Below are 22,758 nucleotides of genomic sequence, written 5' to 3'. Positions count from 1 at the left end.
CATGATCAAACTTAAGCTTCTGTCAGGGTTTTTGTGCGGCTTTTGTTACTAAACAGACATTATTTATTTTCCATCTTAACTAAAAGCACAAACTTTAACTCCGCATCCTTTACTCTAAATCCCTTTTGTTCAACACATACTTTAACCCTCTAGCAAACATAAATCCAGCCCTGCTTCAACATACTTAATCACCTTTATATAAATAATCCACATTATTAATCTTATAAACACCTATAATAAAATCTATGCATTTTCTAGAGCTTTACTGGAGACGTTTGTTGTCACGGTGCTCTGGATGGCAGCTGCTGAGGAAGACGAGGAGGATTTCTTCTCCATGGATCTGAACGAAGTGACGGTGGAGGATTTTTTCTGGACCGTCTTCTTCCTCTTGACATGAAGGACCTCCATGGCGTCCATGTTGATGCCTTTCTGGATCTCCTCGCTCGTCTCCAGCTGCTCTGCCGCCTCTTGCTGCTGCTGCTGTTGCTCCATCTGCTGCTGGTGGTGCAGCTGAAAGGTGGAAACGGAGAGAAGGTTAAATGAAGCATTTATTGTCTTTTGCTTTTATCTTTAGCTGCGTTTCTCACCATCATCATATGCTGGTACTTTGCAATCGCCTCGTCAGCGGTAACTCCCTCAGCTAGGCCCAGTTCTGCAGCCCGGCGGGCCAGCTCGGCCTTATGGGAGCCAGGAGGGGTCCAACCGACTCCTCTGATCCAATTCAGGTCAGACTTGTAGTTCACCTGGTAAAAAACAAAAGGGAAAAACCATAATGCTTAATAGACACCTACCAATATCTGGCTACAATAGAAAGTATTTAGAGTATTAAAAATGTTCTCTCTTTGTTTCATTGCAGTCATTTGCTAAAATAAAAAAGTTCAAATTATTTCTTATAAATGTTCACTCAGCATCCCAGCTGGACAGAAAAAATCTAAATGTAGAATTTTTTTGAAATTTACTGGAAAATTAAAACTGGAATATAACACGGTCAATTTGAAGAAAGTACTTTGTAAGTCGTGAAAATAATCTAGTATGTTTAGGAAAGTACTCAGGCAGTTTCAGTAAAGTACCTGGTAAGTTTCAGAAAAGTATTCTGTCTGGTTTAGGAAAGTTTCTAGTAGTCTTAATGAAAGTACTCAGTAAGTTTCAGGAAAGTACTCCATAAGTTTCAGGAAAGTACTCCATAAGCGTCATGAAAGTACCAGGTAAGTTTCAGGAAAGTACCTAGTAAGCTTCAGGAAAGTACCTAGTAAGCTTCAGGAAAGTACCTAGTAAGCTTCAGGAAAGTATTCAGTAAGTTTCAAGAAAACTCAGTAAATTTCAGTAAAGTACTCGGTAAGTTTCAGGAAAGTACCCAGTAAGTTTCAGGAAAGTACCCAGTAAGTGTCAGAAAGTACCCAGTAAGTGTCAGAAAGTACCCAGAAAGTTTCAGGAAAGTACTCCATAAGCATCAGGAAAATATTCAGTCAGTTTTTGGCAAGTACCCAGGCAGTTTCAGGAATATACCCAGTAAATGTCAGGAAGGCACTTGATAAGTTTTGAGAAAGTTTCAGAAACTCTAAGTTCGGAACCAGGGCAGTCTTTGTTATGAAACTTTTAGATCCGGGTTTAAACTCTGAGTAGTTTTAAAACTCAGGCGTCTCACATCGCTCTGCAGCTTGTAGGCCTGCTTGGCGTGCTTGACGGTGAGCTGCTCGGGGTCGCAGGTGTAGTCGTGGAGTTTGCGGCGGTAGGTGACGTCGCTGGCCTGGGCCTGACTCTTCTTAGCCAGCAGGAACTCGGGCTGGTCCGGCCGGATGTTGTAGCGGGCGCGCTCCTCCTTGGACTGACGCTTGTACTCCAGGTTGCTCTGAAGCTTGCTGGCAGCCAACGAGTGGACCATCTTTGGGTCGTCCTCCACGCAGCGCAGCCCCACCTGCTGGCCCTTCTCCTTCAGGTGGGACTCCTTGTAATGGACCTGTGAACAAAGATTAATTGAATTTAAATTAGACATCAATATATTCTACTGTACAACAAGGAACGCACAAGTAATTTTTGATCAGGTGACTACATGCCTGAAGAACTGCATGCTGACGTTGACTACCATTGGTTTTAGCTGCTAAGCTACCAACATAATGCGCTAAATCGTATATGAATGTGTGATACATAAAAGAAAAACGGACGCACTACATGTAGCTGCTGTCAAAACAACTGCATCTGGTTTATTTTTTGTTTTTTTGTTGTTTGGTTTAAGGTGGCAGTAGTTAGATTTTATTTAATATAAAACATTAAGTTTAACTGTGAGGTAATTTTATTGAATTTATGTTAAGTGTATATTCAAATGTGGAGAGGGAACCTTTGTTTTGTTCCGTGGACCATATGTTGCCCAGGGAAGCATTGGCTGGCGCACTTAGAGCCACATGGGCATTCAAACTGAAGAAGCTGTAAGAAATTAAGATTTATTCCTCTGGAGTCAATGCGGCTAATGAGGTACAGTTTTGTTTATTTGTATCTTTTATTTATGTAAATACGCCATTTATTGTGAACTGATTTAGGTTTGTGTTACCTTTTTTGTAGTTCTGACAGCATTTTTTGGGAACTTAGAAAGACGTGTCCACAATAAATGGCTGTTGAAAACCGAGAACTGCGTTAAGCTTTGATTTAACTCGAGAGGATTATCACTACAGCTACTAGATAATATCAGTAAAAGTTTTAATTAAAAAAGTAGTGAGGGCGAGGTCAGCTATGCTAGCTTGACTTTGACAACCGTAACATGTAGATGTGCTGTAGAATTTGGTATGTTTCGATTCAGTTAAAATATTTTAAAAAAGGCGACCTAGTCACCAACTCTCTGACAGATCATCAGCAGAGCAGGTGTTTACATTAGCTAATCTACCACAGCTGTGTTAGCTTAGGTAATAGCAGCGGCAGCTAATCTACCACAGCTGTGTTAGCTTAGGTAATAGCAGCGGCAGCTAATCTACCACAGCTGTGTTAGCTTAGGTAATAGCAGCGGTAGCTAATCTACCACAGCTGTGTTAGCTTAGGTAATAGCAGCGGCATCTAATCTACCACGGCAATCACTTATTAATAATAGCAAAAATAAACATCAATGATAAAACCATAAAACTGCAACGGACTGAATGTTCTGTTCTTTGTTTTGAAAATGTTTCAGTGGTTTTATTGGTGTTAAATCCTGAAACATATAGTGGTGTTGTTGTCAGTTGCAATGGCAACGGGGCTTTTTTTAGAACAAAAAAAACAAAAAAAAAAGAAAATTTTTTTTTTTTTTTTTTTTAGTTGTTTTTCAGGGTTATTTTTCGCTTTACTGTGGCACACTGCGCTAAATGAATAATACCAACGACCCCAGGTTCCATTTAGTTAAGGGAATCGTTCTACTGCAACAGCGCGATGTTGGATGGCGAGTAAAAGAAGCGTCTTTTTGCCCTCCGGCGCATGAGCATCCAGATGTAAATAATTACATGCATCGTGTCCATAACCTCTGGACCAAACCTACGTCGCTGGCGATGTCTCTGGAGGCCTTGGCTGTTTGGAAGGGGATTGCATCCAGCCTCAAGTCGTAGCCTGACGTTTTCACCTGCTCTCCAGAGGCCTTGTAAACTTTCTTCACAGTGAAAAAAGAAGAAATATCTTAGCATAGGATGATAAAGAGGAATCATCTGCGTTTATTTACTTTACTAAAAGAGTCTTACATCGCTAATCTGCTGAGCGTTGATCTTGGCTCTGATGAAGTCGGGATCGTCTGGGTGTAAGGTGTATTTATGCATCTCGTCGTTCTTTCCAGACTTGTACAGTCTCTGCGATACACAATAAAAGACATTAACGGCTAAAGGAAGAATTAAAATATGTATTTAATGCATGTTTTTTCTTCTTTCTACCTCGCTGCACTGCTGGTAGCTTGTCTTCGCGTGGATGATGTCAGGAGAGTCGGCCACTGACGTAAACTTGATTCTGTCCGGCAGCTGACGGTATTTCTTCTGCAGGAGGAAAAAAAAAACACACCATAAGGTTTTAACTCGTTTGATTTGATGTTTTTCTTTCCTCTGATTTGAATAATGTTTTTTTTTTAACCTTTTTTTTTTTTTTTTTTGCTTTATTGTGAAACATTTTCAGTGGAAATTGCTTCATAAATAAGTGAAGTTTAATTGTATCGCAAATTTCAGATCAAATTACGGATCAAGCAATAAAAAATAGATTTTGTCAAAAATAATGAAGCAAATACACATCACATATATTGGTCAACGGTCCAGTTATTATTAATCAAATGCAGTTTTAAACAGGTTTGATTTATTGGAACTCATCAGTGTTTCAGCTGTTTCGCAGTTTTCTGGAAGTTTGTTCCAGAAACTGAAGGCTGCTTCTTTTGGTTTATTTTTTTATAAATAAACTAAATATTATGTGACTGAAGCAAGAAAATACAAACAATTAAATGTTTCCTTAAGTATTTAAAATTATTTTATTAAGCCTTTACATGAAAATATTAGTGAAAATCTCAAGTGAAACACAATAAAATGAGTATAATTATTATTTTCTACTCTTCACAATATTAAAATCCAAACTTAGGACGCATCAATTATTCCACTTTATATAAACTTATTTTTTGTTTTATGGTACTTTTATTGCATTATTGGCTTCCTTGTTTGTTCTGTCTACATTTTGTTTTTAATTGCTTGTCTTACAGGCTAGAAATAAAATAAAATGAATTATTATTATTATTATTAGAGACAGATGAGTTTCTAGTATAATTTTTTCCCAAATACTCACGTCACTTATGAGTTCTCCTGCCTTCTTCGCCGCCTCCAGCTGCGGCGTTCCCACTCCGTCCCAGGCCACTCCTTTCATGAAACTCAGGTCGGATTTGTATTGTTTCTATGCACGAAGCAGTAAAACACACATGAATCAAGTTGTGCGTCGGCGTTTCTTCATCTTCCTTTACTTCCCTCGTCTTTGTTCCTCACCTCGCTCTGCAGGTTGTACGCCTTCTTGGCCCATTTCACCTTCATGTCGTCGGGAAGCACCGTGTATTCATGCAGCTTGGTCCTGTAGTCCTGGTCGCTGGCCAGCGCCTGCGCGTTCTTAGCCGCCACCAGGTGGATCATGTCCGGGGTCAGGTGGTACTGGCCGCTGGCGGACAGCGCGTCCCGGCGGTACTCCTGGTCGCTGGCCAGCCGGCCGGCCTGCAGGCAGTGCAGCAGGTGGGGGTCGTCCGTGACGCTCCTGACCCCGATGTGTTTCCCCTTCTCCAGCAGGTGGTTGTGCCTGTATTGGTACTGCAGAGACACGAGTTCGGTTGATTTCCTGGGCCTGCTTCAGTAACGGGTTAGCGCACGCGACTGATCCAGAAAGCTAAACGTGTTTCTGTTGCATAATGCAGATGAATCACATCACCTGTTTTGGCCTGCACTGCGTTCCGACAGTGTGAAGTCGCAAACGTGAGTGAAAAAGAGTCGGGCTGTTTTACCGCGACATACTAGAGCCAAAAAAAATCGAGTTCATTTCTGCCAAAAAAACTGAAAATTTTGAGAATAATTTCTGAATTTTTCGAGAAAAAGACACGAAAATTTCTGAGCTCCAAACGTCAAAAATATGTGAGAAAAAAAACTTAAACATTTTTTTGGAAAAAAATTGTCTGAAAAGTCAAAAATTTGCTTGAAAATTACTCAGAAATTTTGAGAATAATCTCAGAAACTTTCAAGAAAAAGCAAGGAAATTCAAGAGCTGCAAGTCAAAAAAAAATCGCAAGAAAAAAATTAAAAAACTTTGAGATTGATAGAAATTTTCTGAAGAATAACTTGGAAATTTCTGAGTTTATAAAGTCAAAAACATTTGACTTTTGAAACCCAAATTTCCAAATTAGAAATTTCTGAGACTTATCTTAATATTTGAGTTTTTTTCTAGAAAATTTTCAATATTTTAAACTCAAAACTTTTTTTCTCAAAATGTTTTTTTTTTCTTGCAAATGCTTAACTTTTCAAACTCATAAATTTCCTTGTTTATTCTGGAAAAGCTTTTCAGCGGACGTTTACTCTTCCTTTCTGTTTATAATAACCATTATGTGCTGTTGTAGAGTGTGATTAATCTGGCTGATATTTTGTAATCGATGTGCAGCCCTGCTTTCATCTGAAGCTCCTCCTGTTCTGCTTACGTCGCTGGCGATGCCTGTGGAGCTCTTGGCGGCCTGGAAGGGGATGTCCTGCATGGTGAGCTTGTAGCCTTGAGCTCGCAGCGTATGCCAGGACTCTCTGTACTTTACCTGCAGCAAATGTAGCACACAGAAAGTAAATAAAACATCTTGGGCAGTCATTTTATTTCGGCGAGCAGCTTAAATCGTCGCACCTCACTGAAGTTGGAGGCGTTTATCTTTGCTTGTGTAATCTCTGGTCGCTCGGTTGTAATAGTGTAGCTGTGTTGGTCGTTTATGCCCTTTTCTTTGTACAGACGCTGAGAAAAAAAATATATGTATATATATTATGTTGCATATTATAAAACCTATAGAAGACATAGTAAAAGTGTATCATTAGAGTTCCTGACTCACTTCATTTGTGATTTGTCCGCTGAGTTTAGCGTGGACGATGTCTGGGGAGTCGGCGACTGAAGTGTGCCTGAATTTGTACGGCTGCTGTCGGTACTTTTTCTGGGACAGAAAACAGACGTTTTATTACCTTTCTGAGCAAATCATTTAAATTCCTCCCAAATCAATGAATGTAAATTGAAATGTTTAAAAACTTTCTTGTGGACACGGCTGGGAAAAAATATTTTAATCACCTGTTGGGAAAACACGACATGCAGTTTTTGAAAGAAGATGGACTTTTGCTAAAATTAAAAGTTTTGCAAACCAATATAACTGAACCAATCATAATAACTGATTGAGTCACAAAAATAAATTAATCAATTGATTGCATGATAAATCAAATTGAGCTCAATCATTTTCATTCTGATGATTTTTTGGAGTTCAGTTTTATAAACATTATCATCCATTTTATTTTTTTGGAAATAAGTGGTTTTTATTTTGATTTTATTCTTTGTTTTTGGTTGTTGCATTTTATTTTGTATATGTAAAATATCTTCCATTTGCTTTGTTTTTAAAATTAAAGTTTACTTGTATAGGATTATCAATGGAATCAAAACAACAATATTATCGTTTATCGCAATCATTTCTGGGACAATTTATCATCCAGCTGTTGCACGAATAGCAGCTCTTACGCTTTTACGTTTGTAAAAGTCGTAACCGTGGCAACGAGGTATTGTTTTTGCAACTGCAAGCAGCTGATTAGCATCTCAAATAATCTTTGAAAGTGAGGCTTCATGGATGCAGAGCAAGAGCAAAGCAGAGGGAGATATTCGATACTTAAAAAGAGGAGATGATAGTTTTATCATTGTGATAAGAAGAAAATGGATAAAAATCAAAGAAGACGTCTCACGTCACTGATGAGGTCTGTGGCTCTCTTGGACTCCTCGATCTGCAGAGCTCCGGTTGCGATCCAGGCGGCGCCTCGCAGGAAATTCAGGTCAGAGCGATACATTCTCTGTGGACAGAAAACTTTTCTTTAATTTTAATTAATGGAACATATTCTTGATTTTTTTTTAGTACATCTGACTCAAAATTTTGGATTGATTCAAAATTTTTGAGTATTAATTAAATGAAATAAGTAATGAAAATGGAAGAATAATAAATGGAGATTAATCTCAGAAATTTTCAACAAAAAAATGTGGGCATTTCTGAGTTTGAAAAGTCGAAGATTTGCTAGAAATTCCTTTTTCAAAGTTAAAAAACTTGATTTGAATATTTCCACATTTTTTCTAGAATTGTTCTTAGGTTAATCTAAAAATTTTATAGTTTTTTCCCCCCCTAGGAGTTATTACTTTTCAAACTTTGAAATTCTCAAGTCTTTTCTTAAAAATTTCAGATTTCAATCTCAAGATTTAAGAGTTTTTTAAAGTTATCTTTTGACTTTTAAACTCAGAAATGTCCACATTTTTTCTTGAAAATTTCTGATCTTTTTCAAGCATATTTTCAACTTTTCAAATTTAAAAATTTCCATGTTTTCTTGAAAATTTCAGAAATTGATTTAAAAATTTTTTAGTTTTTTTTCTAGCAAGTTTTGACTTTTCAAACTCATAAATTTCCACATTTTTTCTTGAAAATTTCTGAAATCTATTTCAAACTTTAAGATTTTTTTGCTTGCAATTTTTTTTGACTTTTCAAAGTCAGAGATTTCCAAGTTTTTATCTTGAAAATTTCTGATATTAATCTAAGAATGTCAGATTTATTTTAGGCAGAAATGCACTGCTCCTTTTTCTCTGTCGAATGGCCCATTTCTGCTGTAGATTAGCACTGAAGAAACTGAGCAGCTGAGGTTTTTTAGGTAGTTACTGTCACTTATTCTTACCACGACCAACTTAAACCATTTCTGATAAAGACGAGTGGTGGAGTAGCTTTGAGTAAAGCTTGTTGTTGGTGCTGAAGCCGTGTGGACAGAGGAGTTTCTGAAGTCCGTCTCACCTCACTCTGCAGTTCGTACGCTCTCTTGGCAGCCTGCACCTTCATGTCATCGGGCAGCGACGTGTAGTGATGCAGAGACAGCCGGTAGTCGTGATCGCTGACCAGAGACTGCGCCTTTTTAGCATGAGCAACCTCAACCATATCCATGGGCAGGTGGAATTTCGAGAGCTGATTCGCCGAGTCCTTCTTATACTTAATCTAAATTCAGAGCAGAATTCATAAATGTGATTTCTAATAGCTTATTTCTAGATGAACTACAGGGCATAAAACACTCACATCACTCTGTAGCTTGCTGGCGTGAACCGAATGCGCGATGTTCAAGTCGTCCTGCAGCCCCTTCAGTCCAATCATCTTCCCTTTGGTCTTCTCAAATTCTTCTCTGTATTTTACCTGAAATCAGTCAGTTTATGTGTCACACAAATTATTTCCACAGTAAAACCTTCTGTGTGTGACTCAACTTAATTGAAGTTAATGTAACATATTCTTGTTTTTGAGTACATCTAACTCAAACTTTTGGATTGATCAGAAATTTTTGAGTATTGATCAAATGAAATAAGCAATAGTAATGGAATAATAATAATAATTATTAATTGGAGATTAATCTCAGAAACTTTCAAGAAAAAAAATTTCTGAGTTTGAAAGTCAAAAATTTGCTGGAACTTTTCCCCAAAAGGTTGCAAACAACTTCTGACTTTTGAAAATTTCCTAATTTTTTTCTAAATTTTTTTTAGGTTAATATCTTCATTTTTTAGTTTTTTTTTTTCTTGTAAGTTTTTCACTTTTCCAACTCAGACATTTCCAAATTTTTTCTTGAAATTTTCAGATTGATTTCAAAATTTTAGTTTTTTTTCTAGCAATTGTTTGACTTTTGAAACTCAGAAATTTAAGTTTTTTTCTTGAAAATTTCTGATACTAATCTCAAAATTTCAGATTTTTTTTTCTAGGAAATTTTTAACCTTTCAAACTTAGAAATTTCCACAAAATATTTTGAAAGTTTCTATTAATCTCAAAGTTTCAGATTTTTTTTCAAGCTAATTTTTGATTTTTCAAATTCAGAAATTTCCATGTTTTCCTTAGAATAGTTCAGAGATTGATCAATTTTTTTTATCACTACTTTTTTGACTTTTTAACCTCAGAAATTTCCACATTTTCCTTGAAAATTTTTGACATTGATCTCAATTTTTTTTATTTTTTTTCAAGAAAATTTTCAACTTTTAAAACTTGGAAACTTCCAAGTTTCTTTCTTCAAAATGTCAGAGATTGATTTCAAAATGTTTTTCCTGGCAATTTTTTGACTTTTCAAACTCAAAAATTTCAAAGTTTTTTTTCTTGAAAATTTCTGACACTAATCTCAAAATTTCAGATTTTTCTCTAGCAAAACTTCAACTTTTGAAACTCTTTCTTGAACATTTCATATTGGGTGTCACACCAATAATTTCCACAGATTGTGTGTGGTTGAACTGGGTCTCACATCACTGAGGATGTCTGCAGACGCTTTGGCGGACTGGAAGGGAATTGCGTCCAGACGCAGCTTGTAGCCGCCGTCGCGTAACTTCGTCCAGGATTCCTTGTATTGACTCTAAAAGTGTAAATGTATCATCAGAAACCAACTCATGGAAACACAATAATCAGATCAATAATCAGAATAAAAAACAAAGCTTTACCTCACTGATGTTTCTGGCATTGATTCTTGCTTGCACCAGCTCTGGCAGCTCTTCACTCACTGTGTAATTGTGTTTTATGTTTTCTCCCTTTTCTCTGTACAATCTCTGCACAAAAAAGCAAACAAAAGAAAACAAAAAAACAGGACGACAAATGTTACTGAAGGAAACTCTGCATGAGTGTTGAAGCTACAAAATGAATCCTTTGTGTGGTTATTTGTAGTGAGAACGGATAATATATTCACCTCAACAGCATTTGACGCCTTCTATAAATATATGTATAATTATATAAAAATAATGTAAATAAATTATTTTGTGTTTTATCTAAAACAAATAGAAAAATAGGAAGCAAAAATTATGGTGAAAAATTTAAGATTAAAAAAATATTTTGCGTGTTTTTCCCCCCTTTTTCTCCACAGCGCCCCCTGGTGGTCCCAGATTTCATAATATATATTTATTTAGATACTGTATGAAATATATGTATTTTTACATTTATTTAAAATAATTTTAATTTTTCTTTTCAATTTGTGTTTCATATCTGAAAAATAATTGAAAAACAGGAATCAAAAATTATGATGAAAAATTTAAGATTAAAAAATATTTTGCCTGTTTTTCCCCCCCATCTTATCCACATCGCCCCCTGGTGGTCTCCACTTTGAAATGCACTACTAGATGTTGGCTGAACGTCTTTATTTTAGCTACATATTTAGTCTGGAGTTAAATATTTAGTTGAAATTGTGACATTTATAAATGAAATATGAACTTTTTTTCTTAATGCAGGGCTAAATAAAGCAAACTGACTGCGTAATTTTACAAATGGCATTCTGTAGAATTCTTTTTATATAGTGTATATAAATATCTGGATTTGGCTGTAATAACTTATGATATTGATATTTGTTGTTCCTATACTTACATCAGTAGCCAGTTTGTTGCTGAGTTTGGCCTGTTTCATCTCTGGAGTGTCTTCAATGCTGGTGAACTTCAGAGAGCTCACATCCTGACGGTACTTTTTCTGCAGAAAAAAAAATATATATAATTACAGAAAAAAATCAGCTCAGATGAGGCAAAGAATAAAACAGGAAGTGCACAACTTATGAACAGTAGAGGGCGCACTAATCACAATAATTTGTTCTGAAAAACTGCAAATATAAAAACAATCACACAGCCGATGTTGCTGATGTATCAACATAATTAGAACAGTTTTCTAATAATAATCTCTTAAATTTTGTTCTGGGTGTCATGTCAGCGTACCATGTTGGTAATCATGACAGGAGTGACCTTTAAATAAGTCCCCCTGTAACGAGATTATAAATAGAGGACTGTCGCTCAAATCTGCTCTATAAAAAAGTTCTTCCTGTACTTATTTAAAAGGACTAAACGACCAAGAAGGATAATCTGATTAATAATATTTATTGAAGGTTGTTGAGGATAAAATCTGTAGTTTTTCTCCGTTTTTAGAGCTTTGGTTAATCAAGTGTAAGTTTTTTTTTCATTGCATGTTTAATCTCTAATATATAATCTATTTTGAGATTACCTCACTGGCCAGATCTGAAGCTTTCTTCGCCTGCTGAACGTCCAGAGATTTTGAGGCCTCCCAGCCGACACCTTTCATCCAGTTCAGGTCCGATCTGTACTGTTTCTACACACAGTTAAAACAAACAGTCAGGTTAATTATTGCAGGTTTAAATGAAATGTTAACTGGTTGTTTTTAGGGAGGCTTACATCACTCTGTAAGTCGTAGGCCTTCTTAGCCCAGGCCACGTTGATGTCCGTCGGCAGGGTGGTGTATTCATGGAGGAACGTCCTGTATTTCGTATCCGTGGCCAGGTCTTGAGCCTTCTTTGCATGGCTGATGTTCAGCATATCCAGAGACACGCTGAGGAGAAGGTTGATGTTTAAAATCCTGGCATTACACTGACCTTTTTCCCTTGAGGTCATTCTCATTTTAAAAAAGATTAATTCATTCATGAGCTTCGCCAGGGTGGTGACCCACAGCTGCCTGCCTTGGACAATAAATCTGTTGTGGATATCAAGGCCTGTGGCTGTGTAACCTTAATGAATGGGCCATTCATTAAAGGTTTTTAATGAGGATTAAAAATATTTTTGTACAAAGGGTCAGGATATATTAGACTTAGAAAGCTGCTAGCATTGCAAATATACAACATTTGCAGCCTTAATGGTAATATAATCCTCAATTCAGATGGTGAATCCATCAGAAAATCTTTTTCATAAGTAAAATAAACAGAATTTCAAAACGTTTTTCTCTTTATAGTAGGACCGGACAATAAATCAATAACAATATTGATACTGTGATAGACACAAAGTTAATATTAATAGATAATACGTCTGATGGAATATTCAATAATTTCACTGAATTCTGTCTCAGAACCGCACAGCATAACTCTCTCACTCTTTGGTTACCTAGCAACCCACTCACTCTTTGGTTACCTAGCAACAACCTGCTGAGTAACTGATACAGCAGCAGTTTCAAGTTCTGACTCGTAACTGCTTAAAAATAAATAACAGTGTGAAGTGAAAACTGTACTTAAAACAGGAAAACCAGTTTGGCTGCATTTCATTTATTTAAAACTGAAAAACCAATCAATAATTATTGATATTGACTGATATGAAACGCTTGTGTCCTGATAAGATTTTGAGCCATTTCAATCTGCCCCATCTCAGAGTGGTGTATATTTTTCACAATTCAATAACTAAAAATAAATAAAAATAAATGAATTATTAATAAAAAGCTGCTACAAAGTATTAGTTTATAGATGTACAACTGGGTTATTTCTCTTTTTATGCTTCCAGATTTGTTACGGTATGTCATGTTGCATAACAAAACTCGGCTTTTTAACTCTACACTTTTTACATAAACTGTATTTTAACGCAAATACTCTTGAAAAGTACAAAGATTAAGGCTAAATTATCTCTGCTATTGTTGAGCCACTCAATAATAAATTGCTCTTGAGGTTCAAATTAGATATACAGCAACAGAAATCTGGTTTAATTGGAATAACTAGTAAAAATATTACCAAATGATGGTTAATCCAGGGGACGTACTTGTATTTAGTCTTAGTGTCCTCGTAGTTCTTCTTGTAGTGGAGATCGCTCTGAAGTTTGGTGGCCAGAGCGGAGTGAGCCATCTGGGAGTCGTCACTGACAGATTTAATCCCGATCACTTTACCTTTGCTTTTCTCGTACTCCTGCTTGTATTTTACCTGAAACAGAACAGGAATTTAGCAGCTTTTCAGTCAGACTCAGATGTGTTAAAATGTCTTTATTCAGGAGGGCATGTCAAGTATTTTTATAGTTGTTCCAAAAAGGTTTTGCACCAATATTAAAATGTCTCACATCACTAGCCAGGTCTTGCTTAGCCTTCGCCGTAAGTATCGACAGAGAGTCCAAACGAAGCTCAAAGCCCTTTTCCCTCTGCTTCTCCCACTGGCTCTTGTACACTTTCTATAAAAAGGAAGAAATTGAGCATCAGATGCACTTGTAATCAAACCTTAATCAGAAAAACTGGTTCAATCTAGTAAATAAATTATTTTGGAAATTATGTACTTATTTCATTATGCTTTATTATATTTCTTTTTTGTGGTCAAATTTTAATTTTACCTTTCTTTAAAGTGAAATACAGGTAAACATTTTCGCAGTCACCTACCAAAAAATTATGGCCTAAGTCATTTAGTTATTATTTTGTTTTTTGCCTAAATTATCTTTTGGCAAAAAAGAGGTGGTATTTTCTTTTTGTTGCCAAAAACCAGTTTGACTAAGGCTACTATTTTAGGAAGGTGACAATATACTTACAAATAATTACAAAATACTTTAATATATTGCAAACATTTATTTACAAGAGTGTGTTTTGGCTATATTAAGCGCAAAAAGATGACTGGTGTCTGTGTGAAACATGCAACTTTACTTCTAAGTAAAACATAACAAATTATTCTCTTTAAAATTTGCATAGGTGGAATAAATGCAACCCTGGATAATTTTAATGACAAAATGGAAGGTTTCTCCCAGAAAACTTGATAAGCCCGGAGGTTGGGCGCCAGAGAAGTCATTCGTCCAGCGGCCTGTCGTGTTTTTGAGTTAAGAAATGTTTTAAGTTAACAGGAAATTTTAAAATCTCACTTGATAATTATGTGTTATTGAAAGATTGGAAGATGAATATCTGAACCCCAACAATAAAGTCTTTAAAAAAAATCTAACGTTTAAAAAAGACTTTAAAAAATAAGCAATGCTGAGCCTGGTGGCTCGCCAGGCTTATAACACACTGGAAGAAACCTGGAAAAGGTAATCTCTGTTTTTGTTTCACATTTGGTGAATTGGTGTTTATGTTACTTCACAAATAAACTTGATTGATTAATTGATTATTTAAACCCTTTTGTTTCTGAAAATAGTAAACTGTGAAACAGAGAGTGGGGAAAACATGAATTTCAGCTCACCCCGCTGAGCATGTCGGCGTTTGCTTTTGCTTGTCTGAACTGTGGCTCGTCTTTTGTCATGGTGTACTGGTGAATTATCTGTTCTGTGTCTGCTTTGTACGCCAGCTGTAAAATCACAGAGATGAATATTACAGAGATAAACTCCATGATGATGGAAGAGTCCGTGTATGAGACCTTACATCGCTCTGCAGTTCCTGACTCTTCTTGGCGTGTTTGATGTACAGATCATCTGCCACCTGGGTGAACCTCATTTTGTCGGCCTTCTGACGGTATTTGACCTGTGAAAACAGAATATATCATTGATGAACAGCTTCTCTAAAAGGGTCTGTATCACTTTAATATCTAATAAAATAGACTTGCATCACTGAGCAGCTCTCCGGCTTTCTTGGCCTGAGTTATGTTGAGGCATCCCTCAGTCTCCCAACCGACGCCCTTCATCCAGTTCAGGTCAGAACGGTACTGGTTCTGCAGGAAGATAATAATCTCCTTGAGCAGGTTAGGATAGCAAATTGTTCTTAGATAATGAGATTTTAGTCTGTCAGTTCTGCTTTCAGAATGAACTGTTTTAGGGTCCCTGTCCCTTTAAATCCAAATAATCTGCTGCTGGCTCCCCCCACCCCCTACCAACCCAGCGTTTACACTCGCACCTGAAAATGGCTGCTAACAGATGTGCAATTACACAACCATACAAATTTGAAAAGAAGAAGAAGAATAACCAGTGGCAAACAATACATTCTATTTATTCTATACAGTGGTAAAACCTTGTGCTTGGGTTGCTAGGTGACGCTTTGGGTTTCGCTGAGGTTGCTAGGTAACGGCACATGTGACTTAGCATTAGGGAGGTTTGTGAAAAGGCTAATTTTCCAGATACCAAAAAACATTAACATATTGCCAGGCATATTGCAATAAGCAATAAATCAATACATCAGTTTATTGCATGTCATACTAAAACAAACTCAATAATTTTCATTTTCATTGTTTATTGTTTTTCTAGTTTTTTCTCTCTCTCTACCAAAAATTAGATAACAAAAGTCTTGATTCTGGTGCTTTGGTCTCACCGACCCCCAGTTTTGTTTACAGTGACTTTATAATTATTTTTTGTTGTTGTTTCTGTTTTGAATATTTAACGTTTCTTCCAGTTCCAGTGTTAAATATTCATTAAGATTTAAAGTTTACTGATCTTTAAAGGGATGTGCTTGCAGTTTTATGCCATTACCATTATATTACTTGAAAGTGGTCTCAAAATAACAACATTGTCGTTTATCGCAATAATTGCCAAAAAGAGGTTGGTTGTTTTTTTAAGCGCTTGAGCTGTTTTTTATTAAGCTGTAGAAACCCAAATGTATGTACAAAAATGTGCAAAATGTGAGTTTTGCATAATAGATCCCCTTTGAATGAACCTTCAGCTGCAAACACTGCCGAATCTCACCTCACTCTGCAGGGAGTAGGCCTTTTTGGCCTGCTGGACCTTGATGTCGTCGGACATGATGGTGTAGTCGTGAAGTTTCGTTCGATAGTCCAGGTCGCTGGCGAGGGCCTGAGCCTTCTTGGCATGGCTCAGGTTGATCATGTCCAGAGGAAGGCTGTACTGCGCCTGGCTCTCTTTGGAGCCTTTCTTATACTCAATCTAAAGAGGCAATAATAATAAAATGATTCAATATGGAGCACAACTCCTGTCAAAAACATATGGTGTAACTGGGGGTTAATTGGGGGTTTTTTAAACGGTGGATTGATGATACAACAAACAAATTAACAGATTTTTTTTTTAAATACAAGAATTTGATGCACAGGTTTAAATATACACACTGTTATTATGTAAATATAATTTTGGTTCTCCTTCCGGACTGTACAAATATGCTGAATAATTTCTAATTATCTACAATTAATTGAACTAAGGTGGGGGTGGGAATTTATTGTATTGTTTATCGTGATAAATTTCTCATCATGATAAGAATTTTGAGTTATTGTTGTAAACATAAATTCCAATTAATTATGTTTTAAACCCCCCAAAATGGTACATACTGTCTAGACTGTTGATTTGACTATTTTGTCTACTTTCTTTACTAATGAGAGTATAAATAATTTTAATAAAATGGGATTAAATGCAGTTATTATGTGCAGTTTAGTGATACAAATCACACTTCTTTATGTAACTGGTATCCTAAGGAAGCACATTACAAATATATTCAATATTAGTATTTGCTTTTATCTTTATCACAATAATACCACAACATATCGTCTTATAACTTTAAGTCCTTATTATACACTCCTGATTTGAACCACATTCATTAAACATTGCACTGCTTACTGTTCAAGTTTTATACATACATAATCTCCTCAATATCCACACACCTTTACAACCAACCAGTTTCTCCTCTGTTTTCTGAGATTGAAATTAAGCCATATTGTGAGACATAGCCATTCTGTTCAAACCATAAAATTATTCAAATGTCTGTCAAAAAACTTTTTACACAACGTTTATTCAAATTTATTTTTTGCTTGGTGACATTGTGCAGCACTTTGACCATCTGTAGGTGTTTTTAAATTTGATCTAGAAATAAATTTGACAGCAGACGGTTAACTAAACACATATCCCAACTGTATATCTATTATGTTTATTCTGAAACCTCTGAGGTAATTTTACTCACATCGCTGCTCATCTTGGCCACTTGCAGAGAGTGCAGAGTCTTGGAGTCGCTCATGTTCACCCCAACTGCCTTCTCCTTGTTTTTCATGTAGTACTCTTTGTATTTAATCTAAAACAGATGGTAATCACATTTAATTCAGTTCAAAAGCTATTAAAATAGATTAATACCACTTGGATTTTTCTTTTTGTTGTTTAGATATCAGCAGTTTCACTCCTTTTCACTTACGTCACTGGCTAGGTCTCTGGAAGCTTTGGCAGCTCTCACGCTCAGATCATCCACGCCAGTTTCACAAGCTTTGGACTTGGTCTTCTCCCACTCCTCTTTGTATTTAATCTAAAATTGATTTGGAAAATTACAGAGAGAAGATGGGATTTTGCATGCAAACAAGTGCGTTAGTACATGTTTGTGCTTGCAAAACAGTGTAAACTTACATCACTGCACAAAGCTGCACTGGCTTTGGCGTGCTGGATTTGGGGCAGATCCTGAGATAAAGTGTACTGGTGCTTCGTCTTTTCATAGCCTGCTTTATAATTTAACTGGGGGGGCAAACGAGTTTTGTGTTCACACAAATCCAAAGTGAATTCAGTGCTCATACATGCAACTTGTTAGAAAATTAATAAAAGTGCTCATTATGAGTCCCTGCTTAGCGTTTACTTACATTGCTGACAAGCTGAGCGTTTTTCTTGGCTAAAATAATCTCAGGTGTGTCAGTCACAGACTTGTACTTGACCTGGTCAATATGCTGCTTGTAGTTTTTCTGTAATATTTAAAAAATTGTATATATCAGAAGCATGAAGTCAACTGAATGTAGCCTTTGTAGTAATAAAAAGCTTCAGATAAATTCCCATTTCAAAATGACCAAAATGTGCTAAACTTTCCATCAATTATTTAAATTATAATTCTGCACAGTTAATCGTTATCTGGATTTCATTATTTGGATATTATACATTTATATTACCACATTTCCAAATAACAGCAAACAGCAAAATTGATACTTTTAAACATTGCATTTGTGTTAAAAACAAAAAATACATATACAACAAAAAATAACTCGTCTAAATACTGAGCATTGTAAAAACATCTATGTTTCTCAAAAATTCAGATTTTTAATCTTACAGATAATGAAATAAAGAATTATGTTTGGAAACTCCAACATTTCTTTACTCAGTTTTTCTATGCAGCTTATCCAGAGATCAAGATTTTGCCAGACTTTTCAAAACTGCGTAGGACTCCTGGGATAAATTGAAGTTTGAACTAATTTGAGAGGACTCACATCTTTCAGTGGGTCCAGCTTCCTCTGGCTTTGGTAACCTGGTGTGAGAGTGGCTGGGTAGTTATATTCACCTTGCTCCTGCTCCTGGCCTTGTTTATAAGAAATCTGAAACATTTGCATTAGCACGGAAACCAGAGGTTTATAAAACATCAGAGCAAATAGCATCATCTTTACAAATACACCACACTATTTTGTTGCTGTCTTTTGTTCCACTGTCATAAATGTAAGTGTTGATATAAATGATTGTAATCGTCAAACTTCAGTAAATGCAAAACAAATGCAGGTCATTTAGCATCACTTAATCTCATGTTACATTATGCAGATGCTTTGTCTGCACTGATGAAGGTGAAATGTTCACATTGGGTTTAACAGGAGAGAAGTCTGATCCACTTATTTTATGATTGATTTAACAAACATTTAACCATTGGAGGACTCTCATAGACCCTGCACACAGAATTTTACTTTCAAATTGAGATTCTAGGATGACGATTCAGTAAGGAAAAATTTAAAAAGCGAGGCATTTTTCCTGACACCAAGGAAAAAGTAACTTTGTCCTTTTTCTCTGGCAGTGTTTCCTTACCTTATGTAAAATGGGTGGATCATTAGCAAAACACATATTTAATGAATCTGACATGTTTTTGGAAAATATTATTTATTGTTTGGCAAAAACCCACTGAGTGATAACATATTTAAAGATCTCAGTTGTTTTTAAAGATTAATAAAGAACTGTCACTCTGTAGATGTCATTTCAAGGTGTTCAATAAGTCATGACTTACATCACTTGCCAACTTCCTTGCTTTCATGGCGTGCAAAGTCTTCTTATCAAACCCTGAGTCTTCATAGTGGCCCTTCAGATCGCTGGTGTACTTTTCTTTATACTTGTTCTGTACAAAACAATAAATGGGAGTCAGATAAAAGCAACAACTTAAAACTATGTATGTGTAACACTTCACATCTAAAACTTCACATGTGAAGTTTGTCAAAATGTGTTTATTATTTGAGTTTATTTTGTTTAGTCAAGAAGTTGTTTCTCCAGACTTGTTGGTGTTTTAAGGTCTGTCTGCTCTTGACAGTTGGTGGTTACCATAGCAACCTGTAACTGACAGCTCCTTCCTCTTTTTTCTGTTGCCGTCGGTAACTGTGGCATGTATTAGGATCAGCTCTGTGTATTCTTTACAAATATTATATTCTAGCATATATTTTAGACAAATTTAATCATGTGAGTAATTTTGCTATGTTTTGTTTCAACTGTTTTCATTATTAATGTGGTCCATTTTAGCTGTTTAGTTTTGAAAATGTCATCCTCGGCCAGCTGCTCATTGTGAGATTTTGCTGTTGCTAATGCTGTATATAGAAGGCTGACATACGTATTATTAATAATTAGCCTCCATGAAGAAAATACATATATGGTTGTTTGTTGATATCTCTATTTAGACTTACATCACTGGTGAACTGAGCGATTTTGGCAGAATTTCGAAACTGTGGAGTCTCACAGAAGTTAATGCTGTGGCCTTTGGTGTTCTCCAAGTCTTTCTTATACTCCACCTGCAAAAAACAAACATCCACATTTCAACATTTCTTTTCTTTTTTTTTCAGTTGATGAGATGCTAAAGAAGCTTTTGGTGCTGATACTAAATATATCTCTGACATGGGTTTATAATCTTAGAGGTAGCAAAAATAACAATGACAGCATTCAGTTCTATGAATGGCTCAGCCTGACAGTGTGTTTACTGCGGTCAGGACAGATGCCTCAGGATAAAGCAGAGTATAAAAAGGTTTGATGGGACGTCTTGTGGCCTTGGATGAAAGCTGCAGCCTTATAACAAAGGCATGTCAACAATGCGAGATGAGAGTTTCATATTTGTTGGAAACTGACACATTAAACCTGATACTTGACTCATGCACACACACAATTTCTTACATTTGAGGGGGACGATGGGTGTCTTTCCGCTGAGGCAATAGCTGCATTTACATTGACTATATAACTGCGGAATCTGATATTTCAAAAATAAATTTGCTTAATTGAAACACGTCAGTTAAAAAAACAAATAGTTTTTCAATAAAAAAAGGTTGTAGCGCTATGAGCTGTGTTTTTCAGTCGTATCGAGATTTATTTATTTAGCAAAACTGCAATGGAAACACTTTTTCCACGTCACATGAGTCACATGATCCACAACCGGATGTTGCCCCAGGCGCAAACCAAGAAGAAGAAATCAACAGGAAGTAGTTGGCGTGGCATGTTTAACAACTTATCGAGTGAAAAAACTTAGTCACAGCATTGGTAAGTGTGACTATTGTGGAGTTGATGAGACAGCAGAGCATCTTATTTCATTCTGTCAAAATTATGAGGAAGAAAGAGAACAGTTGATTCAAAAATTAAATAGAATTAAAGTTAAACTTATTCACGTGTGATTTCAATTGCATTTCTCACTTAATAAAAACACCGCAATTGCAAACTTGTGTTTTTTCAACATTAGCGGAATTTCGATTTGCGTTTCCATTTGTAATGGAAACGCTGCTTAATTAACCCAGAAAACCGAAACAATATTAAACAAGCTTGTTGTATGAAAGCTTTGCAGAATAACTTACCTCACTGACAATCTTGTTAATTTTCCGTGCATTCTTCAATGTCAGATTGTCTTCAGAGGTCAGACTATGGAAGTGGGACGTGCCCTTCATCTTGTTCAGGTCCTTTTTGTATTTTAGCTGCAGAGGGAATGATGGATGATTCAGGACATGTGTTGGTATAGACACACACACACACACACGGCATAACTCAGTTTGAAGAGCTATGTCAGTGGGTAAGCCCTCCGATTGTTACCCCTCATCTGTTCTGGACTGTAATGACAAGGTGTGATGATGTATGAGGCCCAAGCTTTCACACTGAGCTCAGATTCGTTTTTGGCGACACAAATGACGTGGGATTCATTTTTTAACGGCTCACATTGCAAATTCAGACAAGACCTTGAAGCATCCAGACAAGCTATGCATCTTTTGATAGACCAAATATTTCTGACTTTATGCTTTTAAAACAGTGATGGGTTATAAAGTTTTTAAGTTGAAACTTACATTACTAGCAATTTCCTGAGCCTTCTTAGCAAGATGATAACCGGGAGTGATCATGGCAGGAAAACTTCCTTTACCTCGTTGCTGCTCATATTCTTCAGTGTAGGCAATCTGCAAATAAAACATTTCCTCAGTTTGATCCATCTAAAATTTTAGTAACATCTTTAAAAGTGAAAATATATTTTATAACCAGAAAACAGAAAGATCTTGAAAGAATGAAAAACTATGACAGAGTATTAGGGCCATGTGGAGAATTTTTTTTTTAAATAAATAAAATTATGAGAATAAAATCATACCATTAAATAAACTCACACAAAGATGAAGTCATCTTACAAAAAAGTCATAATATTACAAAAATAAAGTTTAAATAATACCAAAATGTAGCCATAATAATATGAGAATAATGTCATAACAATACAGGAATAAAGTCATAATATTACCAAAATAAAGTTTAAATAATATGAGGATAAAGTCATAATAATTTAAGAATAAAGTTATTGTTTTATAATAGTCATAATACAAGAGAAAAGTTAGTTTTACAAGAATGAAATCATACCATTACAAGAATAAAGTCAAAAATAAAGTTGAAATAATATTATATTGAAATAATATTGTGAGAATGAAGTCAAAATATAAAGTTGGATACTTTATGCTCGTAATACTATGACTTTATCCTTTAAACTATTGTATCCCTTATTTACATGCTTTCAAATATCGCAAAAAAAAAAACTTTTTTAAATGGCATATATTGGTATATCTTGGAGGTTTTATATGAATTTAATATATTTTATATTTGTGGTATCCATATTTGTGAAACTCAGTAATAGTCATACCTGGCTGAAGTTTTCTGCGTTTTCTCTTGCGTGAACCAACTCAACGGCTGCGGCTTCAGAGCTTGCTTTACCCTTTATCTCTTGCTCATACATCTGTCGGTACTTAATCTGCAATGTGATGTGATTGATTAATGATCAACATTCTGTTGTAGTGTTTATTCACACTGCAGACCGAAGTGACCCAATTCCGATTTTAATTTTAATGCGACCTGTATCTGATCTTTTTATGAGAGTTTGAACAACACAGGTTCAACCAAAACAGCAGAAGATGCCTCAGCCCTGAGGGATATTGTTGTTGGGATCGATGGACTATTGATGTGAGGTTT

General features: G+C 35.8%; 1 protein-coding gene across 4 annotated transcripts in view; it reads right to left on the bottom strand.

Annotated features, from left to right (window-relative positions):
* Window positions 1-43: 43 nt before the first annotated feature.
* Window positions 44-22,758, bottom strand: part of nrap (nebulin-related anchoring protein) — a 37,981-nt gene continuing 15,266 nt past the window's right edge. For 2 of the 4 annotated variants that reach the window (XM_015033908.1, XM_015033909.1), the window contains 35 exons: window positions 22,433-22,540; window positions 21,603-21,710; window positions 21,123-21,239; window positions 19,974-20,078; window positions 19,310-19,417; window positions 18,534-18,638; window positions 17,919-18,017; window positions 17,692-17,796; window positions 17,486-17,593; window positions 17,261-17,368; window positions 16,042-16,239; window positions 14,973-15,077; window positions 14,792-14,890; window positions 14,613-14,717; window positions 13,519-13,626; window positions 13,228-13,385; window positions 11,887-12,040; window positions 11,699-11,803; window positions 11,078-11,176; window positions 10,168-10,272; window positions 9,975-10,082; window positions 8,780-8,893; window positions 8,504-8,701; window positions 7,422-7,526; window positions 6,536-6,634; window positions 6,337-6,441; window positions 6,146-6,253; window positions 4,959-5,270; window positions 4,765-4,869; window positions 3,879-3,977; window positions 3,693-3,797; window positions 3,497-3,604; window positions 1,646-1,957; window positions 588-743; window positions 44-510 (listed from right to left, as the gene is read on the bottom strand). In XM_015033908.1, coding sequence (XP_014889394.1) covers window positions 244-510; window positions 588-743; window positions 1,646-1,957; window positions 3,497-3,604; window positions 3,693-3,797; window positions 3,879-3,977; window positions 4,765-4,869; window positions 4,959-5,270; window positions 6,146-6,253; window positions 6,337-6,441; window positions 6,536-6,634; window positions 7,422-7,526; window positions 8,504-8,701; window positions 8,780-8,893; window positions 9,975-10,082; window positions 10,168-10,272; window positions 11,078-11,176; window positions 11,699-11,803; window positions 11,887-12,040; window positions 13,228-13,385; window positions 13,519-13,626; window positions 14,613-14,717; window positions 14,792-14,890; window positions 14,973-15,077; window positions 16,042-16,239; window positions 17,261-17,368; window positions 17,486-17,593; window positions 17,692-17,796; window positions 17,919-18,017; window positions 18,534-18,638; window positions 19,310-19,417; window positions 19,974-20,078; window positions 21,123-21,239; window positions 21,603-21,710; window positions 22,433-22,540 — 4,608 coding nt within the window. In that variant the 3' untranslated portion in view covers window positions 44-243. The remainder of the gene's footprint in view (window positions 511-587; window positions 744-1,645; window positions 1,958-3,496; window positions 3,605-3,692; window positions 3,798-3,878; window positions 3,978-4,764; window positions 4,870-4,958; window positions 5,271-6,145; window positions 6,254-6,336; window positions 6,442-6,535; window positions 6,635-7,421; window positions 7,527-8,503; window positions 8,702-8,779; window positions 8,894-9,974; window positions 10,083-10,167; window positions 10,273-11,077; window positions 11,177-11,698; window positions 11,804-11,886; window positions 12,041-13,227; window positions 13,386-13,518; window positions 13,627-14,612; window positions 14,718-14,791; window positions 14,891-14,972; window positions 15,078-16,041; window positions 16,240-17,260; window positions 17,369-17,485; window positions 17,594-17,691; window positions 17,797-17,918; window positions 18,018-18,533; window positions 18,639-19,309; window positions 19,418-19,973; window positions 20,079-21,122; window positions 21,240-21,602; window positions 21,711-22,432; window positions 22,541-22,758) is intronic. The other 2 variants (XM_015033911.1, XM_015033912.1) reach the window with 2 other exon arrangements.

Source organism: Poecilia latipinna, unplaced genomic scaffold (genome assembly GCF_001443285.1).
Source record: "Poecilia latipinna isolate Pla-1442-1.1 unplaced genomic scaffold, P_latipinna-1.0 Scaffold282, whole genome shotgun sequence".
Classification (NCBI taxonomy): Eukaryota; Metazoa; Chordata; class Actinopteri; order Cyprinodontiformes; family Poeciliidae; genus Poecilia; species Poecilia latipinna.
Note: the sequence above shows the minus strand (reverse complement) of the source record. Positions and strands in the feature narration are given on the sequence as shown.